This window comes from Mirounga leonina, unplaced genomic scaffold, assembly GCF_011800145.1.
Source record: "Mirounga leonina isolate KUSES-001 unplaced genomic scaffold, KU_Mleo_1.0 Mir_95, whole genome shotgun sequence".
NCBI classification, from domain to species: domain Eukaryota; kingdom Metazoa; phylum Chordata; class Mammalia; order Carnivora; family Phocidae; genus Mirounga; species Mirounga leonina.
In genome coordinates this window covers 15,042,461-15,065,840 of record NW_023270865.1, presented here as the reverse complement: position 1 = coordinate 15,065,840, position 23,380 = coordinate 15,042,461, and the positions used below count along the sequence as shown (strand labels likewise).

Below are 23,380 nucleotides of genomic sequence, written 5' to 3'. Positions count from 1 at the left end.
TTCTTCTTCTTCTTCTTCTTCTTCTTCTTCTTCTTCTTCTTCTTCTTTTTAAACATATAATGTATTATTTGTTTCAGAGGTACAGGTCTGTGATTCATCAGTCTTACACAATTCACAGCAGTCACCATAGCACATACCCTCCCCAGTGTCTTCACCCAACCACCCCATCCCTCCCAACCCCTACCACTCCAGCAACCCTCAGTTTGTTTCCTGAGATTAAGAATTCCTCATATCAGTGAGATCATATGATACATGTCTTTCTCTGATTGACTTATTTCACTCAGCATAATATCCTCCAGTTCCATCCACATCATTGCAAATGGCAAGATTTCATTCCTTTTGATGGCTGCATAATATTCCATTGTACCACATCTTTACCCATTCATCTGTTGATGGACATCTTGGCTCTTTCCATGGTTTGGCTATTGTGGACATTGCTGCTATAAACATCGGGGTGCACATACCCCTTCAGATCCCTACATTTGTATCTTTGTGGTAAATATCCAGTAGTGCAATTGCTGGGTCGTAGGGTAGCTCTATTTTCAACTTTTTGAGGAACCTCCATACTGTTTTCCAGAGTGGCTGCACCAGCTTGCATTCCCACCAACAGTGTAGGAGGGTTCCCCTTTCTCTGCATCCCTGCCAACATCTTTCATTTCCTGACTTGTTAATCTCGGTTTCTTCTTTTGTGATATGGAGATAATTTTTACTATTTCATGCTTCTGAAGAGAGATCAAAATACAAAGAATTTGAAATCACATATGAAGGGCTACAAGTTATAAAGGTCACATTGAAAGTAACTAAAAAATAAATATATAGATAGAAACTAGTAAGAAATACCCAAATAAATTACTCTGCATAAAGAAATATTTAAGATTGATAGAATATGTATATATATAATCCCAGAGAAATTCCCTAACTTGATGGATAAGAAAATACTTTTACCAATTTCCAGACAATGAATTTAAATTGTAAAGGAAATAAATGGTCCTGAAGTACTCATTTGCAAAATTACAAGCTAATAGTCGATGGGTCTTCTTTATGTGACATTTGAAAAACAAAAAACAAAAAACAAACCTACAATAAAATAATCCTCTTCCTATTAGGATATCACTCATATGACAATTAGGGAAGAGTATTTTATTTTTTTTTAAAGATTTTATTTATTTATTCATTCATGAGAGACAGAGAGAGAGAGAGAGAGAGAAGCAGGCTCCCAAGGAGCAGGGAGCCCAATGCGGGACTCGATCCCAGGACCGTGGGATCACGACCTGAGCCGAAGGCAGACGCTTAACCATCTGAGCCACCCAGGCGCCCTAGGGAAGAGTATTTTAAAATACTGAATGCCTCAGAAAATCTAAAATCTATCAATTATAATAAAATTCCATGGATAAAATATTTGGAGATATAGCAGCCACATGAAAATAAGATAAGAATAAATACCTGAAAAGGTAGAGACAAACTATAAAATGAACAATGTGTAATTACACATCAAACAGAAATAATGATGTAAGTGTTGAGTTTAATTACATGGATGAGCAATAATGATAATATAAAAAACATGCTTCTTAAGAAATGTCCATGAAATGGACTTTGGATATTTTCAATAAGAATATACTTATTTATTGTATTTAATTTAAAAATGAAGAAAATCACCTGAAATACACACACACACACACACACGCATGCACACACACACCCCCACAGAGCTTCATTTCATTGCTTGACATTTATACTGACTTCCAGCATTCTATAGGAGACTCACACTGTTACTATTCATCAACACTCTTACTCTCCTTAGAAAGAATGTTTTTTTTTTTTTTCCTCTAAAAGAAATTATTGTAGTCAGGTCTTAGATTAACATTGGTTTTCTCCTACCACTTCATCTGTAAGATGGCATGCATTGTCTGTGGTGTATAAGGCAGTGAGTGATCTAAGCTGTCCAGAATGTTAGGAGTTAAAACACAAAGTTCCTGCTTTCAGGGGACTTGCCATCTAGTTGGGGAAACCAAGATGTTATGAAATGTAACTTGAGACTGAAGGCAGTGAAACTGGAGTAACTTTAAAGAGATCACTAAAGGTTGTACTGTTCAAAAGAAGTAGAACATGATTTGACTTTAAAGGATAGAATATGTTCCGCCAGGTAGAGTGAATCTGAGAATACTTTTCAATTAGATGGGGAATTGTGACAGCGCAGAGATGACAAAATGTAACATCAGTTAGAAAAATCTAGCCAGGGAGATTGGCAAAGCAGAAACACAGGCATTGTATTCACTATTGAGAACATAATTAGTATTAAGCACTGTGCTGTATTCCATGCTTAAAAAAAAAAAAAAAAAAAAAAAAAAAGATATTCTGCCATTAATCCTTTAGTTGTTCTAGTACCAAACGGTGGTGGATAGAAAATTTTGTACTTAACCAAAATCTTCAATATTTATCTGGAAAATTAGGACCCTTACCTATTGAATACTAAAGACTTCGATTTGGAAAATAACCAAGTGAAGGATTTCTACAATATATATTGTTTGTTTAATAATGACCTTATTTATCATTAACTAACATATCAATAATAATACAGTTTTATTTAAAATAAACAGTTCAGGAGATAATTTTTAAGTCACAACATTTTAAAATTACATTACTCTAAAACAACAAAAAAAGCATGAAAATGAAAATTTTTCCTATGGCCACCTAATCTTTATTTGTTTATTCTTCTTCAAAGATTTATTTATTTATTTTAGAGAGAGAGCGAGGGGGCTGGGAGGAGGGATAGAGGCAGAGGGAGAGAAGGAATCTCAAGTAGACTCCCCACCAAGCCCAGAGCCCCACACAGCTCTTGATCTCATGACCCTGGGATCATAACCTGAACAAAATCAAGAGTCAGACACTTAATGGACTGAGCCCCGCCCCCCAGAGGTCTCTGACCATCTAATCTTTAAATTGTGATAGGTAAACTTCATTTTAACCTCAAAACTCCATTGTTTAATTCCAACTTCTTAACCAAATATCTATAGCAAATGAATTGTAGCCATAATGTCACAAAGTCCGTGAGTATAAGCTTATACCAGGGTTCTGTGTACACAATAACTTTGTTCATTCATTTTGTAATATAAAAGTGTAATCTAATCCCCCAATATAAAATCATCATTAGTCTACCAGGTAAATATGTTCTGCTTCATGGTCTTTATGCTGCCTCTTGAGGGACTAGGTTTTATCTGATGCAAGGAGATTTGCCAGCCTACTTAATTCTAATTGTCAATGCATTTGTAAATCTTACAGATTTTACTAGGGGAGAGATCATTTATAACTATATGTATACTCATATCTCTGTTTGCAGGGCTCTAAATCACATTTAATATGCCTTTCAAATTTGAAAATCCTTATCATAATTTTGTTGATAATTTGCTTTCAAGAACATCTACTACCCATATTTGTTTGTTTTCTTCTTTAGATATACGTTTTCCACTTTGTAGATACTCCCATTCTGTGGGACTGTGTTAAAAGGTTGTTAAAAAGGTGTCTTTTGGGGGCACCTGGGTGGCTCAGTCGGTTAAGCGTCTGCCTTCAGCTCAGGTTATGATCTCAGTCTGCTTCTCCTTCTGCCCCTCTGCCTGCTTGTACTCTCTCTCTCTTCTCTCTTTCTCTCAAATGGATGAATAAAAATCTTAAAAAAGAAAAGTCCTGTCTGTTAAAAAAAAAAAAAAAAGGTGTCTTTTGGGGGCCTTTTCTTTCAGATTTCACAGTCCATTGGTAGTGAAATGCAGTTATTTATTTTGATACATACTGGGAACCACCAGAGATTTTATGTATATTTGGTACTTCTTTGGCATTATCAGATTTGTAGTAGTCAATATTCCCATAGTTTATTTTTGTCCTTCAAATGAGAACTCACAGCTGGTGTTGTAATGTGCTTAATTTCTCTACAGAGCATAACCATTTAAAATTCTGTTTTTATCCACAGGGTTTCAAGAGACCATTTAGCAGTTTCTCCCATTCCTAAATAAAATAACACACACATAGTCTGAACTGAGAATATATTACAAATGATGCCTCAAACATCCTATAATGGATGTGGTCGCGGTTTTGCCTTGCTCAGACTTACCTGCAGTCTGGTGAGGCTGAGACTCACTGTTTCGGTTCTCCTAGGCATCTCCTTTCCTTCCTAGTCAAATCTCAGTCCTCCTTACTAACATGAGTGCCGTCACACCTGATAGAATCACACTGTCCTTTACGAGAAGGTAGAAACTCAAAACGTGACTGGTGAGAGGGTAAGGAGTTCACATACCATCTTGACCCTAAAATGGGGAAGCATGACTTGCAAGTATAGTGACTTGTTTTGGTGGCCCTTTTGCTCTAGATAGGAAAATATTCTTTTGTTTTCTTCTTGGTTATTTTTAATCTCCATTGATTTTTTTTTTTTTTTTTTTTACTTCTATGTATTTTTTCCTAATGTATTTGTCAGGCTCCACCTCCTCTCGCCTTTTTATACTCCTACTCATGGTGACAACAAAAGGACAGCTAAGTCATATTCTTTAGGCAAAAACATAAAAGTAGAACAAATAAAAATATGACTAGTTATACCATTCCATGCCTCTTTGTTTTTGGTTTCCGTTTGTGAAAATGTAGGTTATTCTCTGCCATAATGGTTGGAAGGACATAATGACTCCTATAGGAGTCATGTACTCCCCACCCTACCCTGAGGCAGAAGAAACATTAAACAACTTCATAAATAGGATTATGTATTCACTTTTTAAAGCTAAGGATTTGGGTGCCTGGGTGGCTCAGTTGGTTAAGTGACTGCCTTCAGCTCAGGTCATGATCCTGGAGTCCTGGGATCGAGTCCCGCATCGGGTTTCCTGCTCAGCAGGGAGTCTGCTTTTCCCTCTGACCCTCCTCCCTCTCCTGCTGTCATTCCCTCTCTCAAATAAATAAATAAAAAATCTTAAAGCTAAGGATTTATCCTTACAATTTCCTTCAGTGTTTATAAGTTTAGTGACTCCAAACATAGTATCATCTACTTTGATTCATCCATTCCCTACTAAGAATAATAATAGTTGTTAAAGGTATGTGATCAATAATGGGTAGAGGGTTTCTCTTATAGTTCATATATATATTTTTTTTCTTTTTTTATAAACTACTCTCATATCTACCTCTACAAGTATTATATTATTGTGATATGTTCATGAATTATTTTGAATTTTGGGTTGGATTTCTATTTTAAAAGCTTCTTTTTTTTCATCACTTTCTCCACTCTTATTAACACTTATGCAAATTCATGTGTTATTCATGAACAGATTTGCTGATATTCTTCAAGATTCATATTTTTGCTTCAGATGTATTTATATTCTTTTTTAAGTCTCTAATACATAGTCTTGCATATACAGACATAATGAATAGCAAAGAGGAATTGAGCAATTTCAAATGTGGTTTTAAAATGTTGATAATAGATGGTAGCTTCTTTTTGAGGAAGATGTTTTCCTGCTGTGAGTGGAAGATGAGGGCTCAAAAGAAAATGGCAAAAGAAACTCAGAATAGCTACTGCCTGGCATCTGATAAACAATGGATATTAATAGATTGATTACTAATCTCCTTTGAGAGCATAGTCTAAGTTTCTCCACATACTTGGTGGAACAAATTGAGATGGTTATAACTATTTTGCCAACATATTTTATTTTTATGAATCTGAAAGCAGAAACCCTAGACATTGGTTGGTTGTGTTTATCTGGGATTTAGAGATTATCAAGAAGGAGTGTGGCAGATGGTCAAAGGGATGACATTCCAGGGTGCAAACTAGGAACATAATGACATATTGGATCATACATTTGTGGCTTGGCAGAAATGCAAGTGAGGCCAGGGGGATGTTTACAAACTTAAATGAACAGGAAGAACTGGAGTTTGAAAATTGATATTTGGGCAATTAGAGGCTATAAGAAGGGGAAGCCAGGAAGCAGGAGAGAAGGAATGAACGTTTAGTAGAGAGCATGAGGAGATAATACTGCTGAAGTGTTACAGGATATATAAATTCATTTTCTTTTTAATGTCTTAATACATGTCAACATAATAAGGAAACTGTAACAGAAGACAAGTTCCTGCTGAGTGTAGTTCAAATCATTATTTATCAAGTACCTATTATGTGAAAGGAGTTTTACGGAAAAGCAAAAGAGCATTGTTTCATGCGTGGGCTCCGATCATAGTTAAATTATGATCTTATTGCTGCTGGAAGACCAGAAAATAAATGAAAACAATATGAAGTCATGCATATTTATCTGTCTGGTGAAATTAAGTTTTTATTTCCTAGCTTTCACTTCAGACAGATTAAAAAAAAAAAAAAGTTTAGTTCAATTCGAGATCCACATCTGGGGATCTCAAACACTTCTGCTATTCTGACGGATTTGGAAATATTTTAATAGCCTGTTGGCTATGCTTGAAGCATATCTTTATACCTGCATTATCAGGCAAAGAATCCTATGAAATGGCAGGGAGTGTTTAGGTGTCTAATAATATAAGTGTTTTAAAGAACACATAGTTTTAATACTTACCAAAATATACTTACCAGAGAGTATTTAAAAAGCATCCCTATTTTAACTTAAGTTATTTTACAGTTTACACAAGTAGCACAGAGATTAAAATCTTTCAAGGTCTCTCAAAATATTAAACAAAAAGGGGCGCCTGGGTGGCTCAGTTGGCTAAGCATCTGACTCTTGATTTCAGCTCAGGTCATGATCTCAGGGTTGTGGGATCAATCCCCACATCAGGCTCCACATTCAGCGTGGAGTCTGCTGGAGATTCTCTCTCCCTCTCCCTTTGCCCCTCCCCCTGCTCTCTCTCTAAATAAATAAATAAATAATCTTTAAAAAAAGGTTAAACAAAAATATAGGACACATAGTAGTAGTTTCAGAAAATTATGTCTGAATTCCAGAACTAATATGCAACTTGCATCATGGTATCATATTCTGTGGCCTTCTGTCCCTGTAGATACAGAGAGGTTGCAAGTGTACCTCTCTATTCAACAATATATTTTACTGTAAAAATTTTTTATGAATTATCAATCTGTTATTTCCCTGGAGTTTGGGTGCCTGGGTGGCTCAGTCGTTAAGCGTCTGCCTTCAGCTCAGGTCTTGATCCTGGGGTTCTGGGATCGAGTCCTGCATCGGGCTCCCTCCTCAGCGGGGAGCCTGCTTCTCCCTCTCCCACTCCCCCTGCGTGTGTCCCCTCTCTCACTGTGTCTCTCTCTGTCAAATAAAAAAAAAAAAAAATCCCTGGAGTTCTTAGAGCTCCAAAATGAATTTTATTCTTATGATTGCTTTTCAAAGGACTCCAAATCTCACTTCTTTCACTATTTTTAAAGTGTCTACATGAGTCAGAACTTACATATGCACAGCAGTCTCCCTACCTCCTCCTGTATGTGCCCATATCCTTTTAAGAAAAAGAAATAGAATATATATCAAAATAAAGAATGCTCTGTCACCTGTTTTGAAAGATTAAACCACATTCAAGGCTATTTCCAAATTACACTGAAGATATAGTTGCTGGGAATATCAGGAATATACGGACTATATTCAGAAAGACATGAATTACTAAGAGAGTTTCCCAATTTTTCTGGCCATTTTCTGAGACCCTTTGGTCACCTGAATCCATATGGGATATGTAGAATTTTCACACTATTGCTTCAAAGACTCTTCATATGAAATATTTTTCTAACTTTTTTCTCATCCCAAAGTCTTCTAAAATACCCATTGGGGTAAAATAGCACTTTTAAGCTAGTAGATTCAAAAGTATGCACAGTATTCCAGTGCAGTCTTCTCAATTAAGAAATGCATAGATATCCCATACATTTATTGAATGATTCCAAGACTGTTTTAGTTTCTTTTTTTTTTTTTTTTTTTTTTTTTGACCTCCCTATGGCTTTATTTCTGCTTTCAGAGATATATATTGCAAAATAATCACTGTTACTCAAGATCTCTCCTATATGATATTTTTACCATCTAATATGCATCTTTGTTTCACATTGTTTTAGTTTAAGGTCTTTGTGCTAGCTTTTCAATATCTTTTTCAATACTAACCAAATATATTTGCTTGGCTTCCAAGAGTCCTATGACCTTCTGTCTTCATCCAAACTATTGAGAATTAGAATTAAGAACCAAACTTGGGTGTGTTATTAGAGACTGTCCTTTATTTGGCATTGATAATTAGCACTTTTCATTCACAGATGTTCCATCCTACTTGCCCTTTATTCAGCTCATATTAATTTTTTATCAACTTCGAAGTCAAGATTTTCTATAACACTTGGTTTATACTGCTTTAATTATACTTCAAGTTTAGAGATTTGTTGTTGCTTTTGACACCTAATTTTGCAGTTTCAACAAGACAAATTTTGTTCTCTGCACATAAGATAAAAGTAAATAAGATATATATGTATATGTATGCATATATATCTTCCTACCTCTTTCATTTTAGTTCGAAGTTTTCTTGTTCAAGTTCAATGATCCTTCAGTCAAGTACATTTTTTGCAGTTCTGGTTAGATACACAATATCCCTTTTCAGGAGCTCATTATTCTGCTCTGCTAAGTCTTTCTAGGGAGGAAGCTCTTTGCTTCCTGAATCCTCTTTTCTTTTCAGAAGTCAAAACTTCAGCTGGAAAAAAAAAAAAAAAGAATATTTTTATGTTGCTGTGTCTAAGAGCTTTCTATTTAGGAACCTAAGGTGTACAAAAACGTTTTCTGGCTTTCGCCTCATTTCTGATTATGTTTCTGATTGCATTTCCAATAATTATTCTGAAAGAGAGTATGCTTCCAGATTAAGAATGTAAAGTGAACATTAGGTCAGAGCTATAAAAGGAAGTCCACACCTACCATTGCATGTTAGGTCATTCTACATTATTAATCATGTTTATTGAAATCAAGGACCAGTGCCTTACATCTCTTCTTCAGAGGCCAGCAGTGAGATTCTCAAACATGTTTGCGCCTGTGAACACTTAGTTCATATCTTTGCCTTAGACAAGAGAGTTGTACATATAGGCAAGTCTATATAAATCATGGTGCAACATCCTACAGCCAAGAGATGTGCTTCCTCAAAGCTTAGGTTTCTGGGAGAGTGCTTGTGACTGTTTTAGTTATACAATACACATGATGTAATTTCTGCTTTTTGCTTTCTCTATTCTCAACTTGCTTCAGAATAGACAATTGATACATTATTTTTTTCCTTTTCTACTGGGTAAGAAACCTTTTGTAATTTCTCATTAGGTTATTTATGCTCTATAACAAGCCTTCAATTATATGTATATGTGTACATATATAATCGTGTGTGTGTATATATGATTAGAAATACATATATATGATTCATGTGTTTTATTACCTGTATTAAATTGAATATTTTAAAAATGTATTATTTTTCTTTTTTTTTTCTTTTTTTTTAAAAAGATTTTATTTATTTATTTGAGACAGAGAGAATGAGAGACAGAGAGCATGAGAGGGAGGAGGGTCAGAGGGAGAAGCAGACTCCCTGCCGAGCAGGGAGCCCGATGCGGGATTCGATCCCGGGACTCCAGGATCATGACCTGAGCCGAAGGCAGTCGCTTAACCAACTGAGCCACCCAGGCGCCCCTGTATTATTTTTCTATTGCATTAATTTGGCCCTGTAAAATCAAGAGAGCATAGCTGTAGGTTATTGTATCATGACTATCTTAAACATACTCATATATAACAGAATTCTAATTTTCAGGAAAAAAAGTCATGAGATGAAAGAATTTCTAAATGTAATTGTTTAATGATTCACTTACTTTTTAGTGAAAAATATTTAACTCATAGGTGTAGTTGCAGGTTAGGTTCTCTGGAAGCCAACTCTGAACTGGGGTTTAGAGGGCAGGTTGTTAACAGGAGTGTGTCCTTGAGATCAACATCTGTGGGGCAGTGGGAGGAAGAAGCAGAGTGAAAAATTGAGCTGTTATGCAAATTTAATGCCTCACAGCTGACCCAAGAGTAACGTTCTGGAACTAAACATGTCGTTCACTATGTCTACATTCAGTAGAAATGGCTCCACCTTTATATCATTGGAACAATGAGTCATTGACAATGTACTGCTCCAGAAGGATGCAACAAAGGGCCAGGTGATAATCTACAGCTAGGGTAGCTAGTTATTCCATGCGGGGAATCTGCACAGCTCCTCTAAGTGTACATACCAGAAGGGTCTTTTGGCCAACAGACTTGCTGGAATGAGGAATAACAATACTAAGATAACCATATATTATGTGCACTTGAGAACTTCAGTATAATTAGAGATGAATGGGTAAAAAGGCAGTCTGACATTGTGGTTTTGAGCAGGATTCTAGAATGTATTGAGGTTGTATCCTAATTATTCACTAGCTCTATGACTTTGGGCAATTTATCCTCTGGGTCCCAGGTTACTTTTTTTTTTTAATTATTATTTATAGTAAAAATGATTTTTCCTAAAAAATTAGAAATTTAATATCTTCTCCCTTATAAGATTGTGTGGATAGATCAAAATCTATAATCCACAGATTGACCATGCAGGCATTTAATGTAATATATAGCATTTTAAAAGTACATAAAAAATAGAATTAACTATTCTATCTTGTGAGCACAGGATCAAATTAGATTAATTAATGAACTAGATTAATTCATCATTAACTTTCTATGGTACACCTACTATAACAAGAATGCTTCAAATCACAATTAAGTCTGAAGTTTATCAATTGATCTGGTCTCTTTGTGATTCATCATCTATACCAGTGGCCCTCTTTTTGCTATCATGTCCATGTCCAAAATGTTGACTGCTTCTCCACTCCTCTGTCTTCCACTCTGCCCCTTCTCTTTTAGTTTGGGCTCAATTAATTTTTCCAAGTCAGTATCTCAATTTAAGAACATATATTAGTCACCCTCCGTGTTCCTGTGTCCATTTCATAAACTAAAATTAAAAAAAAAAATCACACATCCCCATTTTATCCATTAAAGGAAATGTGAATCTTGAACGGCGGCTTTACTAAGTGCATTTTGTTTTGCTTGTGTCTGTCATAGATAACACAGCCAGCATTCTGACAAGGCGGAGGAGATTTAGTCGAACTATTCAGGAGGTGTATTATCTCCCCATTATGATCTCTGATGGTGGAATCCCCTCTCTCAGCAGCACCAGTACCCTCACCATCAGGGTTTGTGCATGCGAGAGAGATGGGCGCGTGCGGACCTGCCTTGCGGAAGCGTTCCTGTCCTCGGCTGGCTTGAGTACAGGGGCCCTAATCGCTATTCTGCTGTGTGTTGTCATTCTCCTAGGTAAGCCATCCTGCCTCCTACTGTTGTATGATGGCGATTCGGAATGTACCCTACGATGGCCAGCAGTGCCTTGGAAAAGAGAGAGAAAGACAGTCATTTTGACAGAGCTTAAAAATTAGGAACACAAAATTTGGACCACAAAGTATAGCTGTTTAGACTTCCTTTTAATTAGCCCTCTCAATACCATGACTGATCTAGAAATAATTTGATTCACAACTGATGAAAGAGTTGAAATACCGGAAGGAAGGATAGATTATGAGAGAAATCCTTTGGGGAAGGGTCCATTTTAAAAAAAGAATTCATATTAAAAATTCTAAATACCATATTAAAAGGGCTCTTATAAGTTATTTCAAAGAATATAGTGGTATCATTCTAAAATGAATCTAAACACCAAGTGAAAAATAGATTTCTTGTAGAAATTTCTATTAGTTGAAAATATTATTTAATCATCAATGTTAGCTGAATCAAAAGTGATCTTGGGTAAGATGGTGCAGATCCCTGGATGAAAATTTTTTATCAATTTTATCAAAATTTTAACAAAATGTTTACTGGAAGTCCCTGAGATTCCTTTTGAAAACTACAACATTGATGATTTCATGTCAGTGAACAAATATCTAATGTTTATGACATGGTGTCTTTTTCTTGGAACAAGTTTCCAAGGGCAAGGGCTAAAAATAAAGTAGCTGAAATTAAAAAAAAAAAAAAAGTGATCTTGGATAAATTAGATATTGTCTGAGTTAGCACAAGATCAAAGAAGACTTTTCATCTCTTGCTGAATGTGGGCCCTGATCCTCACTGAGCTGGGGGCACGAGAGGTGTGCTTTATTAAGGTCCCTACAGCAGGAAAATCTAAAGAGAGAGATAATAAACAAGGCTGAGCTGTGATGAGTTCCAGCGTGGTCACTGCATCAAGAAGGATGCCATGACAGGACAGAGTGAAGGGAAAGTCAGAGAAGAAGGAGGAATAAGAGTAAAGTATGATGTGATCAAAGTCAAAGGAAAAAAAGTGTATCAAAGAGGACAGAGCATTCAACAGTGTCAAAAGCTGCTCTGAGGTTAAATAAATTGTGTATCTAAATGTATCAGGGGCACCTGGGTGGCTCAGTCAATTAAGCTTCTGCCTTCAGCTCAGGTCATGATCCCAGGAACAAGGCCCCCGGTGGGCTCCCTGCTCAGCTGGGAGTCTGCTTATCCCGTGCTCTTTGCCTCTCCTCCGTCCCCTGCTCGTGCACTCTCTCTCTCTCAAATAAATAAGTAAAAAAATCTTAAAAAATTTAAAAAAAATAAATGTACCCATTGCACTTAGCAAGAGGAGCATGGAGGTTCAGTGCCCCACCACTGGAAGTATTTCACGGTGGTATAGTCTTACAGTAGATTCAAGGTGAAGAAAGCTAGGAAAAATAGGCTTTCTGAATTTTATTTCCTTATGTATTAATTGGTTACAACTGTTATTTGCTTTAGACAGTTACGTATTACCTTTTTTGTGTTTGAAAATTAAAATAGAAACTCACAAACAAAACAAAAACAGAAAATAAAATAAAGCAAGAACAAATATTGATCCCTCCAGCGTTCCTAACCTAAACCACAAAGAATAGAACCCAGTGACTTTAGTGTAAGTTCTTCCAAAGTACTGATTCTGAAAGATAGTTCATTCAGAGTAGTCACTTATCTTTGCCTTTTATTTTCATCTATCACCATCAAACCATTTTTATATACTAAAGACTTAAAAACTTAATTGAAAAATGTTAATATACAGGTACATTTAAGGTATATTGTGTAAAATAACATTATTTCATGAAACAATACTTCCCTTTAATAGATTTTATAAAAATGTTGTTTCTCCTTTGGGGTAAACAGGAGAGCATTCTAAATTTTATGCTCTCCCATAGGACTAAAGAAACAGAGGTGCTATTTAACATGTTTACTCCTTCAATTTTTTTTTGAAACTCAAAGTGGTTTCTACAGTTTTATGCAAAGGATGCAGAATCATTTCATAAGTTTGGGCTTAAACAATCATTATTTATGATGTAATTTTTATTTTTGATGATATTTGTAAGGGTTTTTATTGTTATTCAGAAGATACCTAGCCAACAGACTCAGAATGTAGTCATTTGTAACTTTAAAATAATGTTTGTTAACGTGCAAGCTCATAATTTTCAAGGAAAATATCAGCAACACCAGAGGTAGCAAAACTTTACTTTAGAACTTTTTGTGATTCTGAAATAACATTAAAAACTAACAGCTAAACAAATTGTGAAATTAATACTTTAATATTGAAAAGTGTTCTGATTATCAGCTGTGTGTGAAAATGACTTGTATAAACCCAGCCCTAGTTTTGCTACTAATTAACTGTATGATCTCAGGCAACCTGTTCAGTCTCTTATTTCTATTTACAAATCTATAAAAATAAAGTATCAACTGGGCGCCTGGGTGGCTCAGTTGGTTAAGCGACTGCCTTCGGCTCAGGTCATGATCCTGGAGTCCCGGGATCGAGTCCCGCATTGGGCTCCCTGCTCAGCGGGGAGTCTGCTTCTTCCTCTGACCCTCTTCCCTCTCATGCTCTCTCTCAAATAAATAAATAAAATCTTTAAAAAAAATAAATAAATAAAGTATCAACTAGTGAAGAACCTTAGAGTCATCTATAAAATGTTGTGGTACTTATTTATGTTTTCTTATAGACTCCATCTATGTGTATATTGATTATCTGAAATTGGTGCCTGAAAACCAGTGGGCCTTAATTTGAATGGTACATGTGCACATTGTGAGTCAGGTTATGATTTGTCAGGATTACCTTTTTAAGATCCTTTTCTGATGGGATGAATGGGAGAGAATTTAGGGTGAGCCTTCACGATGCAATCAGAATTTGGTGCTAGAGGAGGGATAACTGGAGTTCTCTTTCCCTTCCAGGGATCTGACATTTCTTTCCCAACCTCATCCCATCCCTCGTGAGATGGTCCAGAGCAGTTGTCAGAGCAAGCCTAAATCACACTTAGTGCAATAAAACATTGAGTCAGGCTCTGAATCAGGCCTCTGTCACCTGCCCTTCAGTCCACACATCACATATAAGAAGGTGACTTAGATGAGTCCATCACCTGGATTGTTCCTACTCTTGGATATAAATTTCCTAATCAATGAGGATCAGGGTAGATTTGATGTGAGGGGAGTGAGGGACTAGGAGCAAAGGTAGAATCGGTGAGGAGAGAAGTGCCAACCTGCTTGTCAGCTGAGCTATCTCACGTGACTCTGTGGGTTCCCCTTGGTTTGAAAAAGTAAGTTTCAGTGAGAAACACCATTAACTGGTATGACCAATAGCAGGACAGGAGCTAATAAAAGTAATCTCCCTGACTTGGGCCACCTCATTTCTGCCAAACTTAGTATCAACATATGATGTTATGAAAAAGAATGAAGTTATATTTATGGATAAAAAAAAAATATCTGCTAAGGAAAGTATTTTGGGGAAATATGTTGGGAGTCAGTATATAATGTATTCAAATGCAGGCTGTATGACAGTTCAAGTTACAAAAACTCAAAACCCTTTAGAACTCCAAGCACTTTGGAATCATGGATAAATAAATTAATATATGAATGAGTAGAATGATATGAGAAAGGAAATATAAAAATGTTTCCCCAAATTGGAATTCTTTCATGAATAAAACTCAATAAATTCATTTTGTTTCTTAAATAAAAAGAATAAAATGGATTTAAAATCCTAACCAAACTCAGAGAAGAAAAAGAAATATACTAACCAAGGATACAATAGTCATTAGAATAAAATCCTCCCCAAATACTACAGTTTAATATTTCAACCCAGATTATATAAAATTTCAAAATACTGAAAATCTTATATAATTTTGAACAAAGGGATAAGCACTGTATCTCATTGATTTTACAATGCCATGGCTCTGTCAAATTATCTCTTCCCAGATGACCCACTTTAAGAAGAGGTACCTTGTTTCACATGAATGGGTTGATAGACTGTGGAGCGAGGGGAGTCATGTGAATATACTCATTTGACTGCCATTTTTAAAAAGAGTTTAACTCTCAAAGCTATGTGTGTAATTGTTATCTTCATTCTCTAAAATATATTGGGTTTGGGGTTTTTTTTTTACAAACATTTAGTTTGGCTTTCGAACGTTAAAAATTATTATCAAGCAAAATTAGGTGTTTGGTATTATTAATGACCATAAGCTGACTTAAAACTATATTTAAACATTATTTTCCTAGTGAGGTTATGCCGCATCATCACTTTCACAGAGATTATTCTTGTGTTAGTCCACAGAGTATCTACTGTGTACCATTTGCTCCAGAAACATCTACTGAACAAACATGAATATAAAGCAATTCACTGGAAAAACACCTTATTATCTGTGTTTCCACATTCTTCTCTGATTTTCTTTAAAGTTACCTTTGACTAGAGGGACCACATGTCCATATTTGCCCTGATGTCCTGGAGTAATTGTAAATGAAATCCCCTTTCACTCTCAAAAATGTCCCAGATTATATGGTTAATCATATGTTGATATATTAAATAGATATGGAATAAATCTAGAAATCATTGGTCACTGGCAAATGACTGTCCATGCCTAGGAAAGAGATAGATGTAAAACCTCAAAGTTCAAACTTAATTAATATCTATATTTTGAATCAAAATATATCAGGAATATTTTTTAATTTGGGAAAATAAGTAAATATGAGCTATCATCACAATAATCCCAGCTTTATCCCCTGTATTTCATTAGGCAAATATGGCACTGATATTGTGGAAGGATACAAATTACCTCCATACTTTAATAATGATATTGATCACATTCTCCCTGCTATGCATGCACATAAACTCCCTTGAAATCAACAATTAACCATTTTAACATAAAGAAAAATAACTTCATTTATTGACAAAAGTAAGATATTTTACTATAAAAAAGTCTGTAGAAATAGATGTTTTAATTTAGAACAACCTCCTTACTTAATCATAAAGAGGAGCAAAAATATATAATGGATGATAAATCTAAACCTCTGAATGGAATGAAATGAGTTACTTGGGGATGCTGTTTGGGGTTTTGAATTAGAATGCCCTAAGCTGGTTTTACACTGAAATAAATAGTAAGGTATTGGGGCAGCTTGGTGGCTCAGTAGGTTAAGGGCCTGCTCTTGATTTCTGCTCAGGGTCCTGGGATCAAACCCTCTGTCAAGCTCTGTGCTCAGCAGAGAGTCTGCTTGGGATTCTCTTTTCCTCCCCTTTGCCCCGCCCCCAATCTCTCTCTCTCTCTCTCTCTCTCTCTCTCTCAAAATAAATGAGTAAATCTTTAAAAAGAATAGTAAAGTATTAGATGCATATTTGCTACATTCAGCAAAAGTCTTTTTTTTCTTTCTAAAAATAAGGTGCTATATTAGATAATGTCTTTGAAGTATAAGTAGCATATTTGAGAAACTATTTTTATATAGCATAATATTCAGGGATGCCTGGCTGGCTCAGTCAGTAGAGCATGTGATTCTTGATCTCGCAGTTTCACGTTAGAGTCCCATGTTGGGTATAGAGATTACTTAAAAATAAAAATCTTGGGCGCCTGGGTGGCTCAGATGGTTAAGCGTCTGCCTTCAGCTCAGGTCATGATCCCAGGGTCCTGGGATCGAGTCCCACATCGGGCTCCTGGCTCAGCAGGGAGTCTGCTTCTCCCTCTCCCTCTGCCTCTCCCACTGCTCATGCTCTCTCTCTCTCTCTATCTCTGTGTCTCAAATGAATAAATAAAATCTTTTAAAAAAATCTTAGATAAATAGATAAATAAATAAATAGCATAATATTGGTGAAGCAGGGCAACATATGGCATCTGCATTTCATTTTCAGGTTTCTATAATCACTCCAGACACAGTGACTCACTGTTTCCCCATGTCTGCCATAATCTCTCTCATTCAATTCTGCCATTACTGAGTCCTTTTTTTCCATACTTTTCAAGATGATTTTCTAGCCCTTTCTATAGGTGTTTTGTCTTTTTGTTTGTTTGTTTCTTCATTCCATAGGTGCTCACTTGCCCTTTCTCTGCAAAATTAGACTCTCCAGTACATTGTGACCATCTCTTTCCATGTGTAGTAAACTCTCTGATAATTGTCCTTTGTATTTCTGGCTTGAAAATCTCCTTTTCCTCTTTCTATTGTTGTCTTCAAAGTACATATACACTGTTTTATCTAGTTTAAAAATAGGCAAGGCTCATTTATTATATCATTTAGGGATATGCATAAAATGGGTTAAATTATAAAGAGAAACAAGGAAACGATAACGATATAGTAAGAGAAGGTACTTTTTAGAGGTATGAGGTAAAAGGTCAATTTCTAGGGTACCAGCTATGTTCTTTATCAGAGAATAGCTAACCTGGTGTTTGTTTGCTTTACAAGTATTTGTTAAAGATACATATCAGCAAGGTTGCCAGATAAAATACAGTATATAGAAATAGATAAAATACAATATAGAAATGTGAGTTTCAGGTAAAAATATATGTCTGTGGGTGTATATTTGTATGTGTGTGCATATAGCAAAAGTATGTCACATGCTATATATATATAAACTGTTTCTATATATGTATATTTATGTTATGCATATATATCTATACACATATATGTACACATATATACATGCCTTTTGAATGTACTTCTTTGATTACTATATTGTAAAGAATATTTAAAATAACAATGCACTAAAAATTGCTATCATAAAACCTAGATTATCAGCTGGCCAAGAACATTCTGTAGAGCTGAAGTAAAGAATATTGGGCTTAATAGCACAAAGTAGAAGTGAGGTAATTCTTTCTATTTAGTAATGGCTTAGTATCATCAAATAGAAAGATTTGAAAATACATGAGAAACAGCCAAAGCAAAGTGCCCAAGATCCATTTACATCATTTCATCTAATGGTTGTGACATTACTGGTAATAACCCACATGCCCAACTCAGTTCCTTGTTCCATATTTTTTAAAAAACAAAATGGATTATGATAATGGAAGCTTCATCACCTTTGGTGTGAGAAGTCATAGATTACAGTCTAAGTTCTTCCATCTGCCATTTGTGTAATCTTAGAGTTGGATCTTAGTTATTTATGTAATTTCTCTGGAGCCTCAGTTTCCTTGAGGAAACCCATACTTTGCTGGGGGGATTAAATCAAGAAGTTATGTAAAAAACATTTGGTAACCTGAAAAATTCCTCTGAAACATAAGTTAGGTACAAATAAAATAACATCTTTTGTGCAGCTTGATAGATACATGCAATTATTAATGCCTGATAATAGTATTCTAAAAGATAATGGGCAAAAGAGATCAACCATGTAAAATATACCTGCTTTGGTTTCCTACAAATCATCAAAAGTAAAGGGTTTAAGGTAGGGGCTCCTTCTTCCTATTTAACAGAAACTTAAAATATCCCTCCTTTAGTGTATCTGCCTAGAATCTATACACAGAACAACACTCAGCATTATTCCTCCAGGCAAAATTCCATATACTCTTCCATCATCTGTTTCCCTCAGTGTGAAGACTGGATGATAGACCACAGTGAGCCAGGAATCCTGAATGCATAAGTGTGACAAATGAGAATATTATGTTTTTCTAGAGAAGATCAATGACTCCCAAGGCCTTATAGAGAGAATCATTTTTCACATTCCTTGAGATTTTAAAACTCTCCAACTGTTACCCAGAGAATGCAGAGATCAAGATTGTGTTACAATGCAAGCCTAAATGGAATGTAGTTGCTGATGTCAAATCTCCAAGAACTTCCTTCCTTTTTGCTAACTCTCCATCCTCTTTCCATTTTTCTTCAGCAATTGTGGTACTTTTTATCACCTTGAGACGCAGCAAAAAAGAGCCCCTAATCATCTCTGAGGAGGACGTGCGGGAGAATGTGGTCACCTACGATGATGAGGGTGGCGGTGAGGAAGACACCGAGGCCTTTGACATCACAGCCTTGAGGAATCCATCTGCTGCTGAGGAGCTCAAGTATCGGAGAGATATCAGACCTGAAGTGAAACTCACCCCCAGACACCAGACATTGTCCACCCTGGAAAGCATAGATGTTCAGGAATTTATTAAGCAAAAACTGGCAGAAGCCGACCTAGACCCCAGTGTCCCCCCTTATGACTCTCTTCAGACTTATGCCTATGAAGGTCAGAGATCAGAGGCTGGGTCCATCAGCTCACTGGATTCAGCAACCACACAATCAGACCAGGATTATCACTACCTTGGAGACTGGGGACCCGAATTTAAAAAGTTAGCTGAACTCTATGGAGAAATAGAATCTGAAAGAACAACTTAGGGGGTTAATTCTTGCAACCTTCTAGAATTCGCTTCCTGAGCAAGTGGAGATATAACCTCAGCAATGGCAAGGAAGAAGAGTGGAGACAATACTTGGAACTGAGCAAGCTGTACACAACTACTGTAGAAACAAGTGCCCTTTTCATGATTGAAACTGGGTTATTTAATCAGAAGACAGTCAAATTAAAAAAATACAGAGAAAAAGCTATTGTTCCTTGTGTATATTTTCAATTGCTCAATAAAGTCTGTGGTACTGTTTAATTAAGAATACCTGAATTAAGCCAAACGATGATATTTGTTTCAATATTTTGTGATTTCTTTTCAAAAAGCAAAACTAAACAAAGATTCAAAATCACTTATGAGTAGGGGTGGTACACTACGGAATGAAACTTGTGCAGGTAATCGGGACCTCTTTTTCCACTTTTCTGTGTGGACTCTTGAGACCCACACTCTGTTATTGTGACAGATCTTATTAGCATTGTCTTGTGTTCGAATGACATGAGGTATATCCAGTATACCATGTCATTCCATCATGGACTTGTATGTACCATTTTCCTTTGCCCTCCCCACTTCTTTTCTCCATACAAAATTGATGGAGCATGGGGATTTGCTGCTTGTACTATAATGTATGCAACTTCTGTGCACCCATTGTGCACTGCTCTGAAGCACAGAGACCATAGTCTCTGTCCTGCCTGCCCTCCTTTCTTTTAACAAAAGACCCCCCCCCTTTTTTTTTATGGATAGAATGAATGGTTTAAGTAAGATATACTCAGATAATCTGATATGTCAGGGAAAGATTTAATTTGAAAAATAGTCATAAACCTTATCCTGTATAAAACATTGGAAAATTCAATGATTAATTCCATCCCATTTGTTTTAAGACATTTACATCAGCAGTTTTGATCCTGCCAATACCTAAAATTAGTTGTTGGACATTTTGATGGTTGGTTTATACTTCAGTCTAATTTGCTTACTTATAAAGCATGAGTAGTCATCGAAAATATGTACCTCACATGATAACAATGTAATCTGAAAAGATGATACTCCAATTTACATAAATCTTGAAGACCTTGGATTGACTTACCTTTATTCCTTCACACAGGTTCAGATTGTCCCCATCTCACTGACTGCTTAGCCCTTATCTGTTTGGGATCTACAGGAAAATATATAAAACTGAAGCAAAAAAAAAAAAATAGGAGATTCACACTTATTATCCTTGGAAACGTGCCTCAAAGTCTCTGAGCTTCAGGGTCCCAAACAGCAAAATAAAGATGGTAAAGACTCCCTGCCTGTCTCACAGGGTTGTGTGAGGATCAAGAAGCATCTGTAAAAATGCTTTGCCAACTGCAAAGTGTTCTGTTATGTAAAGGCTTGCAGACACTAATTTTCTAATTCTGTTAGCTTACAAATATATAGTTACATACATTTTGAATAAAGTATATTATCATGAGAGAATTTCATAAAACCTTCAACACTGTAGCAACTGCTAACTAAACATAATACACAAGTTTAATTATTTTGATATTTTCCCAAATAAACTAATTTTCTTCAAATTTCTTGTTCTTTTTTTTTTTTTCCTGAAATGGTTTAGATAATATTTTGCTGTTGTTGCTATTGGTCTTAAAATAAGAATAATGGTCCTATTCTCCAAAAATTACCATATTTATGTATTTCAGATAGATTGGAATTTTGAAACCCACAAATTAAGAATTATCTCAAGGAGGAATTTTTCCTTTACTCTTTGAATTTCTCATAATCAAGTGTCCTCAAATGTTCATGGCATTTTCTGTCTGATTCCACCTATGTGCAAAATTTTAAATTTTGCCTCTGTTTGCAATTGCCCTATGCTATTATATTTCAGTTTCAAGGTATGGGAAGTAAGTAAGCTTAATTTGAATAATTCTCAACATGTGTTCTAAGCCTGAGGAATAAAATTTTTTTAAGTTTTTTACCACATTGTAGCTTTCCAGATGCTGCTTTATCATTTTTTTATATCATAATGCTATGCATTGCAGTATAAAGCTGTATCAGAAAAAAACACTCAGGGGTTTTGGGGAATAACTTCTGGAGACACATACTCTGATTATACTAATGTTGGACCACATTCACCCTGAAATAAGGGTACACCTTTGGAGAACTACTGTGGATGTTGGTGTTAGGACTTTCCTATGCAAAGAGGAGCAGGAAGGTCAGGTTTGGGAACTCCATTACATTAGGCTTTGGATTTATATTTTAGATAAACTGTTCATAGCTTTTATTTTATTTTGTTTGGTTTGGTTTGTTTTGTTAATATTCACCTGGTAACTTTACAGATGTTACAGGTAACTTTAAAACGTAAAAACTTTACGTTTTTAAAGACTTAGGTGAAAGTGAATGGAGAAAATAGGCATTTAAGGACTCCCAAAATTATATCCTGTGAAGAATGCATGTGCCATTTATAGATTTCAAGAGGGCTTGAAAGCTGAAAATGTATGTGTACATTTAATCATTTACATAAAAGCCAAGGTCCTCTGCATGTGTTTTGAGTATGAAAGTATTTCCCTTATTATATGAAAAAAACACCTCAGATCCAACTAATTTTTAATTATACATTATAAAGATAATGGATTGTTTCTAAGCCCCTAATGTTAAATATAATATGGAGGAAAATGGAACTTCTGTAGTCCTGAAATACTGTTTCTGTGTTGATTTATCCTAGAATTTTGTTAATGAAAGCATTCCAAGTGTTATATTTTATATGAACTCTGAAACTAGGCAATTATATTATTATTGTAAATATGGATTAAATCTCATTTTTAAAATTCTACTACTTTGAGTCAAGAAAAAAAATAATGATATATAAATGTTCTGCAAATAGATTGAAGTCATCCTAATACTTAATATCTTGCTCTAAGAACTCCACTTGTCAGTGTTGGAAGAAAATTCTCAAAGACTTTAGTGGGCAGAGAGTTTACATATCAACTCTTGAGTATTCAGTAATCACAGATAATTAGCTATGGAATCATATGTGATTCCATATAGAATCAGCTGTGGAGTCACTCGTGTCTCGAACAACACATTTTGTAAGCGTTAGTTGATACTTATAGATCTAAATAAAATATAACTTCGAAATCAACTTACTTATTTCTAATAAAATAGTTTCCTACAGACCATCCCTATACAAAACGGTGGCTGCTAGTTAGAGGAAATATAAACAATTATGATAATTTTTTATCCAAGGTGTTTTTTACAAGAATTTTTAAATTCCAAGTATTCTTTGTGCAAACACTGGGAAATTAATAGATCTTGCAGGAATCACTAAAGATGTATCATCAGAAAGTCTTTCTATGATAAATCTGTATAAACACAGATCTGAAGTGGAGATTGAAGACAAAATTATCCTTAAAATAAGACTCTAAAAAGTTAACTTATGACTTTCTATAACCTGGTATAAGAAAAAAAAAATATTCTGAGAGAAATTGCATTCACATAACACACACACAAACATGTAGAAACATATATGTCTTCTTGAAAAATATTTGAAGAATAAAAGAATATTCAAAATAGTATTGATATGATCCAATTATGTGGTGAATACAAAATTTTAGTACCCAACATATGAACAATTTACCTGGAAGTTAATGAACAGTTTTTAACCTTTATTTTGTATCCAGCCTCAGGCTAACCTTCAGTACTGTCAATGATGAGAGCTGATTCACAAGTGTGCTTACACAGAGCAGACAAAATTATTAGTTATAAATCCAAATTTTACAAGTGAAGATTTAATGGACACAGTGCAGCTATTAAATACTAACAAGTGCTTGGACT

General features: G+C 35.3%; 1 protein-coding gene across 5 annotated transcripts in view; it reads left to right on the top strand.

The window, feature by feature from the left end:
* CDH18 (cadherin 18) overlaps positions 1 to 20,126 on the top strand; it is a 318,946-nt gene extending 298,820 nt beyond the window's left edge. The window contains exons 10-11 of one of the 5 annotated variants that reach the window (XM_034998813.1): positions 11,034 to 11,285; positions 19,084 to 20,126. In XM_034998813.1, the coding sequence (XP_034854704.1) occupies positions 11,034 to 11,285; positions 19,084 to 19,574 (743 nt within the window). In that variant the 3' untranslated portion in view covers positions 19,575 to 20,126. Of the gene's footprint in view, positions 1 to 11,033; positions 11,497 to 19,083 lie in introns of those variants that run through there. The other 4 variants (XM_034998812.1, XM_034998817.1, XM_034998816.1 and 1 more) reach the window with 4 other exon arrangements.
* The last annotated feature ends 3,254 nt before the right edge of the window (positions 20,127 to 23,380 follow it).